Source organism: Artemia franciscana, chromosome 12, assembly GCF_032884065.1.
Source record: "Artemia franciscana chromosome 12, ASM3288406v1, whole genome shotgun sequence".
NCBI classification, from domain to species: domain Eukaryota; kingdom Metazoa; phylum Arthropoda; class Branchiopoda; order Anostraca; family Artemiidae; genus Artemia; species Artemia franciscana.
In genome coordinates, this window is record NC_088874.1 from 32,247,049 (window position 1) to 32,261,476 (window position 14,428).

The window sequence follows — 14,428 nt, forward strand, 5'->3', positions numbered from 1 at the left end:
CGGACATGTTGTCTTAACTTAGACCGGGCGAAAATATTGATTGGGTCCTTTAATATTAAGTTGTTATAAATCGGGCTTAAGGGAATATCTCCTGTGTCTCTATTTATAGCCAAATTTCTAATTATATATTTTTTTATATCTCAGTTGCCTCTTTAAAAGATTGCAGTAGGCCGTTTACAATGAATATTAAAATTTCATCTTTAAAAAGAACTAAATGTTCAGGATTTTCGAAGATATGGAGGGCCAAAGCAGAACCAAAGTTGTCATTTTATTTTAAAATCTCAGGAACTTATCTTCTGGAATTTTGTGTTCATGCAATCATTCCACCAGTTTTTGATGGGAAGTTTCCCACATGAACACGGGACTCTGTAGACTTTCCAGAATATGTCAGTTTTATCCTTTCCTGAGTTGAAAAAATGTTGAACTTTTTGTTCAGTTTTGAACGAAACAGAGAGATTGTTGTTTTTTTTTCAAATTTTCCCAGCTTTGTCGTGGATTTTCCAAATGCATGGTAATGTGGTGAAAGTTTTGTTCTCAATTGCCGGAGTAACTGAATCAAGGGGGAGTGGCTCCATATTTTCCTGTTTTACCGTTTTTAATCGTCTATCTATAATATTTTCAATAAGGTTAATTGGGCAGGCATTGCAGAATAGAATATTTTTAACATAATGTAAGTCATATTTTACATGATTACGTTAACAGGTTTTTAGAAGTCTGACGACTAAAGAAATTATTACCCCGTTTTTCACAGTAGGTGGATGATTTGACAAGAAATGTCGATACTGATCATTAAGGGTACATCTACACATACTCTCTATGTGTAGAAAATTCAAAGCCAGGAGTATTTTTTATAATTAGAACATCCAAGAAAGGGAGCTTTTCTGGAATCTTCCAGTTGTATTCTGAATTGAAGATTCGAATCAAAAGAGTTCAAATGTGCCATAAAACTTTGAGAGAATCCTGTTTATTTTCCCAAACAGAAAGAATATCGTCAAAGATATTCTTTCAACGATAGAGTGTTTTAAGGGAAATTATTCGAAGCAGATTGTTCTATGAAATTCGCGTAAAAATTTGCCAAATAAGGAAACTTAACAATACCCATCGGTAGACCCATAATCTGAAGGAAAAATTTATCTCGGAACTTAAAATACAAAGAAAACTTTTGCAAAGACAAATAAGCGTCATTAACGAAAGTAAAACAGTTCAAAATAGGGATGAAACCTTTTTATTGACAGTGAATAGATATAAAATTATTTAACTGGATTATTTCGAACACATATACAGTGTTCGTCATCAGCAGTAAAACTCACTTCGTCATGGAAAGGCAGTGTGGTCTTCGAAGTTATCTATAAGCGCCATTATTGTGTCAATTTCCGATGTTTTGTATCTTTCGAAGTAGAATTGTTTTCTTATTTTCTTTGTAAGGCCTCCTCAGATTTATATTAATTGTTAGTTATATTAATTAGTCAATTGTCTGTTAAAATTTCTAATTCTTTCCTTAACTGCTGTGTGTATTTATTTGTGAGATCAGTTTTTATTTTTTTAATAAATATTTTTATTCATTAAAAAGGTATTTTATTTTGATAACCTGCAGAATCCATAATCACAACTGTGTTTCCTTTTCCCGCTTTTGTATTTACTGTATTTTTATCTCTTTTCAAATTTCGAAGGATTTTGCTTCTAATCAAGAATACTCTTTACGATTTCTCATCTGAGTAGGTCTGGATTTTCAGCCTCACCATGAGAGCTAAAAATACCGGACTCCACACACATAATAATTTTTGATATATTTACGTGTGTCTGAGCCAGAGCAAATTTACGTCCTTTTGATAAAATACTTAGCTCCTTGGATGTAAAAACCTTAAATAGATTTTCCAAAGGAGGGCCAGGACAAAATCTAGGAAGGAAAATCCATGTATGCTGAAAATATTGAAATTCCAATGTTGAAAATTTTTCCGATAAACGAGTTTTTGCTAAATGGAAAACGTGTTGGAAAGACATTTGTGAGGTACGTAAAATTTGATGAAAATCTGGAACGGATAAATTCTGATATAGTAAAGATTTGAAATTAAATATTTTATTAAATATTTTATTAATAATTAATAAAATATTTTATTATTAATAAAATGTTTAATATAAAATATTTAATCATAGAATATTAATGAAAATACTCTTATCAGATTCAGCGTATCAGATGGTTCGTTTTAAAAATAATTTCATAGTTGGCAAGAGACGCCTCGCGTTTAAATTAGCAGTTAGTAAGACTCCCCTTTTGTTTAAATTGAAGTTTCAGGTTGCTGCAGCAACTAAGCTGCAGCCGCAACCGATTTCCTTTTTTTCTACTTGGGTACAAATGTGTTTATTGATGATATTGATGTTTACTTGTGAAAGCCGCTTTGCTTTACAACCACCATAGCTTAAAAAACGTGTATGTTATACGATAAACTAACGTTTTTGTCTTTTGTTTTTATTTTTCTATAATATTGAATGTCCTTCTGAAAAATATTTTTGAGTGTAGGACTATCCGTACACCTATGCACCCCACTGGATTTTTGAAATCCTCCATCAGAAGAAAGAAACTATTGTGATTTATTGATCTCAACGTACGTGATTGTGATTTCTAGATCACATAGAGTATGTGTAATACAAAGTGTAGTAAACCACACAGCGTTTGTATGAATGATCGTCGCAAAGCGTACGACCCTTACTTTATCATAATTCTAGTTGCACCTATGAGAGGAAGAGGCTATAATAGAGGACTAAATACACGGAATGATGCATTTCGTCTGCGACCGTCAAATACCTCACGGCCTCCTTCTTTGCACGTTGATGACTTTGTTGCAATGGAAACATCTAGTAGTTCCACCTATGGAAAGGTAGAAGTTTTAACTGTCTTTGTTTTTATCTTTTTCTCTTTTCATGCTATTATTTTCTGCTTTCTTTTTTATATGTTTATTTTGACCAAGTGTTCGCGTTACCCATCTTTGTTTTCTTGCTTCCTTTTGGTCATGCCTCTTCTACGCTTCATGCTTCTTCTTTCGTTCTAATTCTCCATAGTTACTACTAATGTCTTGTGTTTGCGACATAGTTCGTTTATTTTTGTTTGTTTTAAGTTGGCATGGCATGGTTACGTGACAGGAATCCCGTCTTTTTGACAGGATCTCAATGCAGATGATAGGGCTGACAGTATGCTGTCGAATTATCACAGGACATGATAATCACAGGATTATCATTACTAATCACAATTATCACAGGACTTGATAATTTTATCCTGTCACGGATAAAAGATCACAGGACTTGATAATTTAGTTCTTGTCCTTCAAAACCTAGCGTCAATTTAGAGAAACAGTTTCTTCAGTTCTTCCAGCTGAAGAACAGTTTCTATCCTTATTAGTTAACTAATAAGGATAGAAACAATTATCATAGAAGATAGATTTTGCTAAATTTTGCCGTTACTTCGAGTCGCACTAATCTAAAATCGAAGATTCAAGTTCATTCCTTTTTTCATTCACATATGCATGTATATATTTGACTAGACCCATGGGGAGACGAGCTCGAAAGACTAGGCCTGGACAAAAATAAAATAACAAAATAATACTACAGTGCAAAGACAAAGATACAATAAGACAATAGTGACATGAAAGTAGCAGCTAGCCCAGGAATCATAAATAAATATCAAATTCAATAAGTATTTCACGTATAGCTCATTATAAGTAATTCAATAAATATCAGATTTGAATATAAATTAGAAGAAAATCAAGAGGCTCTTTTTCAACAAAAGCAACAAATCATACAAATAACTTTACTTTATTTATAAACAATAAATTAAGGATAAATTTGAACTAAGTTAAATTCAAGATTCTTTTTTATTAATAGGATAGAAGTAAATTCAACAGTAAGATCCCTTTGAGCATCTCAGCAAATAAGAATAAATAGTAGAAACTAGATAAGTGAAAATACGATAAGAATAAATAGTATAAATTTTTATAAATTATAAAATAATAAATTATGAAAAAATAAATAAGATAAGAATAAATAGTATAAATTCTTATAAATTATAAAATAATAAATTCAAGATTCTTTCTTATTAATAAAAAATTTATCAGTAAGATCCCTGTGAACATCTCAGCAGATAAGAATAAATAGTATAAATTTTTTTTAATTATAAAACAGTAAATTCAACAGTAAGATCCCTCTGAACATCTCATATAAATAGTATATATGTATTTATATGAAAATAAATATGTATATGCATAGAATAATATATATAAAATAGTAGAAACTAGCGGGAATCTGCCTCTATTCTTTCATAAATCTTTATGTTTATATTGTAATTACTTAAAATAACTATTGGCACAACATGAATTAAAATCTTCATAATCTTTTAAGTTGTGCCCTCTATCTAGTCCAAGCCGCCTGAGCCCAACACAGCCACACACGCTCCTCTTTCACCCCAGTCTGCTCCAAGCTTCACGCTTAATAGTTCGTGAATTGGTACCTCCCTCTTCAAAAGCTGGGGTGTCTGTACCTTATGAATGCCAACCTTAGGGTGGTAAATTTACTGGTTATGTGGTTAGCTGTTTTCAGCCCGTTCTTATGAACTGATTTTTTACCAAACTGATGATCATCAAGCTGATTTTCCTTAAGGGTATATTCAAAATTTAAGGAACATTGAAGGGAGGAAGGCTTAAATGACTTTTAATTGTGATTTGGGGGAAGGGTTAGAGGTAAATCAAAACACAATGTGTGTATTCAGGTTATCTAAATAGGTCATGTTTGAAGTTACATGTTTTCTTGATATCCCTTTGGAGCAATGGGCCCTTGTGGCCTGATTTTTGGCTTAGTCTGTTGAGTCAATCTGAAATATCAAATCAAGCTCCAGAAAAAAAGATTACTCTCAATGGTATGGCCCAATGGTAGCTTTTAGTCATTAATTAGCTATAAGATAAAAAATACTATAAGTAATAAATACGATCGCCACAAGAAAAGTTTGTCAACGAGCACATACGATAACAAAAATGACGTCCTCAAACGATGTCCCAAAAACGTCCCCAAAACGACGTCCTCGGAGGTCGTTTTGGGGCCTCGTCTTTAACAGTTCATTGATATGCCTCTTGTAGGAGCTTCTGTTGTTGGCAAGGCGGAGGACTTGTGGCAGTTTATAGGGTGAAAAATTTTCTTTCCATCTGTTATGGGAAGGGGGCTACCTCTTGGGTGAGAACTATGTACTCGTCCATCGAAGGCTATCTTTGGAAGACGAGTGCAAGCCATGTGTTGGGTATGTCCTAGCCATTTGAGTTGTTTTGGTTTTATTTTGTCCCGTATTTTGAGTTTGACTTTCAGATTATGGAGAATTTTAGAACTGGAGACTGTCGTGGTAGGTGATATCAGCGATGTGTCTTAGGGATCAGAAAAGTCTCGTTTTGAGAATTGTTCATAAACTTATATTCCTCCAGATGGGCATCAGAGTTTTAAAACTGGAGTTCGCAAGTGTCAGGCGTCTCTTGACGTCTTTGAATCAAGACTAGATTAAGTACATTGAAATCATTATTGCAGTTTAAGCTTTGTGAAACTTTTAGCTGGTCTATGCAAATCAATTAGCACTCTTTACGAAACGTAGCTCCTCAAATCAAACAAGGGAATAGTTTCCAACCATGAGGATATGAACTTTAAATCTTCGATATTTCTGGATACAGTTATTTCCTTGGATGTCGCTTTTGACACTAGGCTATATAGTATAGTCCCCTTATTGGTAAGGTTTGGTTCTGCTCTTGAAAGGAGTTCAATTAGGTTGGAAAAAAGGGTTTAATAAAGTGGAGAATCCATGGCAGATGAAACCAGAATATACTTCTAAGATAAACTTCTCTTTGGGCCTGAAAGCACGTCACCTTCATTGTTTTGGTCTCGAAACTTGCCATTATCAACTTGGTAGAAGTGATGAAAGACTTGAGAGCCATGACTTATTAGAATAAACCCAAGATAAATCAGTTCTGTGAGTCATTTGAAGGAAATTGAAGACCAAAAATAATTTAAAGATTTATGACTGACCATATAGGTTACATTTTCATCATGGTTATTCCAGGCAAAATTGGTCAATGAGTTTTTTACTTTTTCTGATAGTGCATGTTTTACTGGGACCAGGGAAGGATCTATAGTAAAATCTTGGGGGGTAGGCAGTTGGATAAAGGTGCCAATAAACAAAACCTTAGGGGGGATAATAATAATAATCTATTTTTGCCCTCTTTCGATATATTACAAAAATGTACTAGAGGAGTACGAACAAGGAAAAAGAAAAAAAAACACAAATAATTAACGATTATACAGTAAAGTAATTAGCATGTCTAAAGAAGATAGACAAATAGTGGAAACTTTACTCAATACTAAGACACAGGACCTATCAGTCTACCCAACCGTATATAATAGATGATTTAGCGGAAAGTCGGAAATTTTCTTATACCGGTCTTCAAAGCGAACCTATAATTCATCCATCTTAACACATATGTTGAAAACATGGAATTTTTTACTAATGTACGAGTTCTGAAACCACAGAGGCAACTGGGCAGACCTTCGGGTGGCAACTGGCAGACTTTCGGGATTGGAATAAATAAAAAGTTTGCCTTTTTTTGTTAGATTCGAATGGTGTTTATATTGCTATTGAGTTTGGAAATTTGTATTGTTGTGTATTTATATGCCGAATAATTACCATACCCATACCTGTAATAAGAACTTTGCATCAGCTTGTGCGTCTCTATCAACGATTCTCCATACAATTCAAGCTACCAAAAGGTGGCTTGTTAAGAAATTTGAATTTATCCTTATCTGCCGCTTACGCAAACGTTTCTGTCGTCACCTTCGCTTGGCATGTCTGTCCTACCTAAATCTAAACCTTTCTCTTATGTTGATAATTCGGGGTCAACCTCAAACCCCGATTTTGTCCTGTCTGATTATCCAGAACTTCAATCTACCACTATTGCCATTTCAGATGACATCCTATCAAGCGACCATCTACACCTCCAGTTCAATATTGACATATCCCCTTCAGAAAATAAAACAAAACCCCGTCGGTTTTACATGTAATATGCTTGATTCTTCGCTGATGAAAATTACCACCTTCTGTCTACTTCCCTGAAACGGAACCCACTAGACCTTGATTGCTTTCTAGCTGAGTTGACGAATGATCTGAACCCTAGAAGGGTAAGCATTGGTAAATTCTACGACACCAAAACATCTTTTTGCGGTTACCATGGAAGCAGATGCATTCGCGAACCCACCTCCCATATATGCTAATATTACGATTAGCCAGTTCTTGTGCCATCGCTGAGGTTTTATTATCTGAACTGGTTGGGGATATACTAAGGTTGAGTAGCAAAATTTTCGAAAGCTTACCATCTACGTAACTTTTTCACCTGTTCAGGAAATCTGATTTTTTTTTTATTAAAACTGTGTAATTACTAAGCTTTTTCAAACTGTGAGGTGAGATCAGTTTTCCAACATTTTCGTAGCAAATTTTGTTAGGTATAGCACATGAAAATGCTGATTTTGGTTATTTTCTGATTTAAACAATTTGTTGTTAAATTGGTTTTTCTGTCTAGAAAATTCTGTAGCATGTAGAATTTGTCACTAGAAAAATAGTGACGTCCTTGCGACTTTGTATGTTTTATTTCTTCAATAAAATTCATATTTCCGATGCTGAACACAAAATTTTCTAGGGAGACATCAGCATTTTTGTTAAAATTCGTTAGAAAATAGTGTTGTTTTTAAAGATAGACAACCCTTTATTGAGAAACACTGGAATTTTTGTAAAGTTTTTTTGGATGATATGTATTTTTCATAAGCTAGAAGCACCCTTTTCTTGAGATAAATCTAAATTAGGCTAATAGGCTATAATAATTAGGCTATAATAAGAAGTTTTCCATAAAAAAGTAAAGGGTTACATTAGACCAAAGTCGAGAGGAAACTAAGTCGTAAATGAATATTATTTAACAAACAGAAATCAATGTCAATAAATAAGCGAAACCCAAAACAAGCAGAATTTTTTCTGTCTAGGGAATAAATAGAAACGTCACGCTTGACAACATGTTTACATTGATTCCATTTGCAGCAGAAATACTGAAAAAAACCGTATCGACTGACGACAGGATATTTTTTTTCAATTGTGTTAATTTTTCAATGTTTGAAAGAAATTGTCTGAATGTGAATATTGCCTCCATCATTTGAACCCTTTTGTATTTGAACCATTGAGCCAATTGTGTATTTGAACCCTTGGCTGAAGTTTTCGACATCTATCTGCCTTAAGGCCGTGACTAAGTGGACTGATGGAACTCGAAAATCCCATGTTAAAATTGAAAATTTATATTTAAAAAGTACTCCAGTATTCATTGGCGGAAGATACCGCTTTTAATATCAGGCCGTAGCTTCTTGAAGATGCTACAAAATCTTTGCTAGGATTTTGCTCTATTTCCTATAATTGCTTAGAAATCTTAGAAAATGTCAAGCTCTTTTTCACAAGTGTACTGAAGGACATTGCTTTAAAAAAAAGCGGTACTATCATGAGCAGAAGACAATAACCTGTAAGATGATTGCAACCAACTTTCGATGTATTTTCCTGTTTTCGAACAGTCCCATAGAATATTTTCAGCTACCTGAAATTTTTATAAGTTTTTTGCCAGAAAGAATCGTTTCATATCACCCTAGAGACCAGATTGACAAGCTGGTATAATTAACCTACTATTTCCGCCAATGAACAAGTGCTATTTGAAGGGTTTTTGACAATCGACGGTTTCTAGAGAATTGAGAGACAGAAGGCTACCCTAACTTTGATTTTGGACCTCGATGTTTTCAAGTTCACTTAATCACGGCCTTAACAAAGTTTCTAACATCGTTAAATATTACTAAAAGCTTACTCTAGGCTGCTACAAGAGAGCTGCTTGTTCTCTTTACAGATAGTGGAGGGCAAACCGATTGGTGCTGCAGGCTCGTCACGGTTAACTACAGTCTGAGATCCAAACGCTCATTGACAGGTCAGCAAACAAAATACCAGGATTTAACTCGGTATCTAATAATTTAGACAAAATAAATTTGGTAAATCTGAATTCCGGTATATGTGAATGTTCTATATATCAGTTTGTTTGGGTACTCAAATATCATAATTCTTGCGCAATGCAAAAAAATAGTACCATAGATATTGTGAACTTCTTGTTTGATTTTCTCTTCTTATTCTTTCGTTTCTCTTTTTTCTCTCCTCTGTTTTCCCTCATTTCTTTTTTCCTCGTCTTTTCTCTTTCTTTCGATCTTATTAGAATATCAAGGTTAGATAACATAGTTCTGAAACTTAAATCGGAAAGCTCTATTTCTTAAATTTGAAGGGTTGTTTCAAATTAGTAAAGTAGAAATAAATAAAAACTATTTTTTATGAATGAAAACAGAAGAAAGTCCTAAACTAACAATTATTTTTGCATCAAATTGTTCAAATTAGTTAGTATCAAATTATTTCAACGTGAAGGTGATAATTTTGCAGCAACGCCTTTAATCAAAGAAAAAATATTGTAATTCATGTAGAGGGGGAAGGGTACATTTTAAATACAAATACTATCCATTAGGCACTAAAAAAAGAACAGCAATTCAGACGAAGAATTTTTGTTTATAAAAAGGAAATCATTCCGGTTGCATAGCAAAATCCATCGTCAAATCGTTGTATTGCCGTCCTGGCTGAGTGGTTGGCGCGCTGGCGTGGAAATTCTGTGTCCAAGGGGCACGGGTTTCAATCCCAGTTGTGACCAGTTATTTAGTTTGGGACGAGGGTCAGTGGTGTGACTCTGTAAGCTCAGCCAGATTCGACCCAGCTCTAAATGGGTACCTGGAGAAATCTAGGGAAGGTAAGCAGGAAGGGTGTGTGAAAGCACAGGATGGTTGGCCCCCAACCCCCCATTGCACGCCCTGGCTGAAGGGCCATGAAACGGAGATCAGCACTGCCGGTTTGGGTCTAGTGCCGTCTTACTTATTTACTAAATTTACAACACAATTCTGGCTTCTCCGAGCCTAAAGCGCAAATTAAGAGAGCTTGGTCTTGATTATGAGCAATTCTATGAATTCCTCTATGCTTTCTTGGCCCCTAATCCCCATTAAACCCTTTTATTTTCACTTTTACTTGCGTACAGCCTGTGTTTTTTTGTTGAAAAATTTTACCTCCTCCTCCTCTAAAAAAAAAATTGGGTAACGCAGTTAAATAACATTGTTCCATCAAATTCTAAAGCCGGAAGGGAGAGAAAGCCTTGAACTGCGTATCTGTAGCAGTCTAACCAGTCTTGACACGTTGGAAGGCATTCACACATTCGTGGTGGCTTTCGACAAACTGGACAATACATAGGGTGGCCATTTTTTCGTCCAGGTAGCTTTTTATTTCTGAACCAATACCAAGAATAATTGTATCTTGTATGGCTAAGATTGAATCTTGTATCAATTTGTCTATATATTTTCCATAAAGATTTTTAGCTTTATAGCTAACTTCAAAATATAGCAAAAAATATTAGGCAAATAAATTTGCTTCAGAAATAAATTTTCTTTGGCAATTTAAAATATTCACAAGCAATTCAAATTTGCTAAAGAAAATCCAGTACTTGTCAATTAAACTTGTTAATTTTGTGGAAACTCGCTGAAAAACGCATGCGTAAATCTTCCTGTCTTTATTCTTTTAGGATCAGAGAAATCGAAGACCTCCTCGTGGTGGATTTGGTATTGATAAACCGAGATTTGGTGGAGATTCACAATTTCGAACTAGAGGTAGTGTCACTAGAATCGCTGATCGTTTTATCTTCTTTTCTTTTTTCTTTTTTTAAATTCAAATTGGAAATTTAAATATAGCTGAGATTATATATTCCGTACAAACTTAACATTGATACAAAGTTATTTTATACATCCTACTGCACACATATGTGAGAAGAAAGAAGAATAATAGTAGTAATTAATGTAATACAACGTAAAGTGGGCAACTATTACAAGAATTTAGCGATGTAGGCAGACGCAATCTGCTGAAACGTGTTTCTAAATATAAAAAAAAAAATATAAAAAAAATAAAAAAAAATCTAGAGAGAAAAAATTATCCTGTCTAACTAATTTGGGAACAATGATTATTATTTTCATTAGGCTTAATAGCAAAATGTTAGTTTGACAACAAATATGGAGAAACTTTAAGAATGGATAATGGATTACTTCTTTTAAAAGTAGGATATACGCTTGTACGATGTCGTGAATAACCTTATCCATATATTTATCTATATGGCCTTTTCCTTATGCTTCTGTTTTGTATTTCTATTTTTTTCGTAGAAAACTAAGTTGGGACGAAAAACGTGTACTATTATCGCCTTGTGTCTAAGAAAGTTGCTTTCTATTTGAGTTTTCTGCCCAAGCTGGTCAGAAACTTCTTCAAAGGCTTAGACATAGAGTCCATTCCAAAACTGAGTCATTATTAACAATAATTAACTATTTGTTACCACCTTCATTTTAAAATGGTTCATAACTGTAAAAAAAAAAAAAATAAATTTTTTAGCTGAAAGTAAGGAGCGACATTAAAACTTAAAACGAACAGAAATTACTCCGTATATGAAATGGGTTGTCCCCTCCGCAATCCCTCGCTCTTTACGCTAAAGCTTTTAATTGTTTTAAAAAGTAGAATTGTGGCAAAGAGTCAAACTTTAGCGTAAAGAGCGAGGGATTGCGGAGGGGACAACCCATTTCATATACGGAGTAATTTCTATTTTTTGTAAATTCCAAATTTTTGTAAATTTTTAATTTTATTTTTTGTAAAATTCCACATTTTTGTAGATAGGAGCTTGAAACTTCTACAGCATGGTTCTCTGATACGCTGAATCTGATGGTGTCATTTTCGTTAAGATTCTACGACCTTTAGGGGGTGTTTCCCCCTATTCTCTTAAATAATGCAAATTTTCTCAGGCTCGTAACTTTTGATGGGTAAGACTAAACTTGATGAAACTTATATATTTAAAATCAGCATTAAATTGCGATTCTTGTGATGTAGCTATTGATGTCAAAATTCAATTTTTTAGAGTTTTGGTTACTATTGAGCCGGGTCGCTCCTTACTACAGTTCGTTACCACGAACTGTTTGATTCATGTTTAATGGAATATTTTATCATAAGTTTTATATTTCAAGTAAATCTCTTAGAAATTTATGTTGTAATTCAACAGAATTTTACTCAGATATAATTTTACTCATATATAATTCATAAATGGCTCATAACATAATTCGCTCTCTTCATTCTAAAATGGCTCATAACTGCAAATTTATGTTTAATGGAGTATTTTATCATATGTTTTATATTTCAAGTAAATATCTTAGAAATATATGTTGTAATTCAACTATATTTTGCTCAGTTCTATGGAAAAAACACAACATTTGAATCATTGACTAATGTTTCGTTTCAAATTTCTCAGAATTCACCAGAAAGAAAAACATAGAAAAAAAAAGTTAGAAAAAACACATAGAAAAACATAAAATAGAAAACAAGAAAATATAATATACAATATATACAATATACAAATATACAATAAAATAGAAAACAATCTAAAATAGATAACATAGAAAAAAAAGTTAGAAAAAACACATAGAAAAACATAAAATAGAAAACAAGAAAATATAATATACAATATACAAATATACAATAAAATAGAAAACAATCTAAAATAGATAACATAGAAAAAAAAAGTTAGAAAAAACACATAGAAAAACATAAAATAAAAAACAAGAAAATATAATATACAATATATACAATATACAATAAAATAGAAAACAATCTAAAATAGATAACATAGAAAAAAAAGTTAGAAAAACATATAGAAAACAAGAAAATATAATATACAATATACAAATATACAATAAAATAGAAAACAATCTAAAATAGATAACATAGAAAAAAAAGTTAGAAAAAACACATAGAAAAACATAAAATAGAAAACAAGAAAACATAATATACAATATACAAATATACAATAAAATAGAAAACAATCTAAAATAGATAACATAGAAAAAAAAAGTTAGAAAAAACACATAGAAAAACATAAAATAGAAAATAAGAAAATATAATATACAATATATACAATATACAAATATACAATAAAATAGAAAACAATCTAAAATAGATAACATAGAAAAAAAGTTAGCTTCAAAAAGGTAAAGAATATTCCCTCGTTGGGTCTACCCCTAGATCAAGTGCCCGATTCGCCGGCTCTTTTTCGATGTAGGTAAAAATTGTATGTTTCTAACTTACAAGTGTAGTACAAAGATTTGAAGGTGCTTGATTTTGAACCGGCACTTATCTTTGGTTTCGTCTTTGGTTAATTTTTGGTCTTTGGTTAATTATCTTTGGTTAATAGAATTTAAAGACAAGTGACGGATTTGTAATTAAGGATTACGTGTTTTCTGGTCTGTGACGTGTGGTACTTGTTGTGCTTGGGTGTGTTCTTTATAGTGTGTGGTTTTTTATGCATTGGGTTTGTGGCTTTTGGTGTGTGGTGTTAGGCCTGTATATTTGCTGTATTTGCTGTTATGTATGTGGATATATATGCGTAAGGTCATTGCTCTTTCCAGAAAAGGCTTGGAAAAATTGTTGTAAAAAATGCAATTTTCTGATTTTTCCTCCTTTCCCTTTCCAGAACATGTCCTTTGGTACCCTTTCTACAAGTTCAAGCTGTGTTGAACATGACACTTATCAGAGTTATGCAGGGGCGGGGATAGGAGAGCTTGAACCCCCTCCCCCCTTGAAATGTTTGTCCGACTCGTAAGAACGTAACAAAAATGAATATAAACAAATTTTCGACGCGTTTTTTAAAGATTTGTGTACCCCCTGGAAAAAAAACCTTTTGTAACCCCCCCCCCCCCTCGAAAAAAAATCCTTGATACAACCCTGCTTGAAGCGCACAAAATCTCTTTCAACCACTTGAATGAAGGGAGCTGTTCTCAAAATTATAACGTAATTAAATAGAAATTAAAGCGCGTGCATAGTATCAATTCCTGTTTATAATTGTAATGTTGATTGTTTATACTGTACGTATAGTTGTAAGTGCACTTGTAGTTTGTAAATGCTGTTTAGGATTGGAATCTGAAGTGAAACTATCACCAAAGATTTCTACTGTGTTATTCCTCTTTTTTTATAAGGTCTTTATTTTATAAGGATCTTTACGAGGTGGTATCTCAAGATCAAGTGGAACCCCTTCGTCTCAGCGAGTTTCTGGATACAGCGGCAGCTTCCGTGGCTCTTTCAATGACCGAAGAGGGAGAATTCGACATTGGGCTGACGATCGAACAGGAAGGGATCGACGTGACAGAGGTGGCTACGGAGCAAGAAATTTTCAAAGATAATTCAGATAAATTTTCTGTCATTTTCATGATTATAATTTTTTCTTAACACATGTTT

At 33.2% G+C, this 14,428-nt stretch overlaps 1 protein-coding gene across 1 annotated transcript in view; it reads left to right on the forward strand.

The window, feature by feature from the left end:
- Nucleotides 1-14,421, forward strand: part of LOC136033990 (protein virilizer homolog) — a 116,130-nt gene extending 101,709 nt beyond the window's left edge. Inside the window, exons 12-14 of the mRNA XM_065715025.1 lie at nt 2,725-2,876; nt 10,695-10,779; nt 14,186-14,421. Of these exons, the coding sequence (XP_065571097.1) occupies nt 2,725-2,876; nt 10,695-10,779; nt 14,186-14,373 (425 nt within the window). The 3' untranslated portion in view covers nt 14,374-14,421. The remainder of the gene's footprint in view (nt 1-2,724; nt 2,877-10,694; nt 10,780-14,185) is intronic.
- Nucleotides 14,422-14,428: the final 7 nt, after the last annotated feature.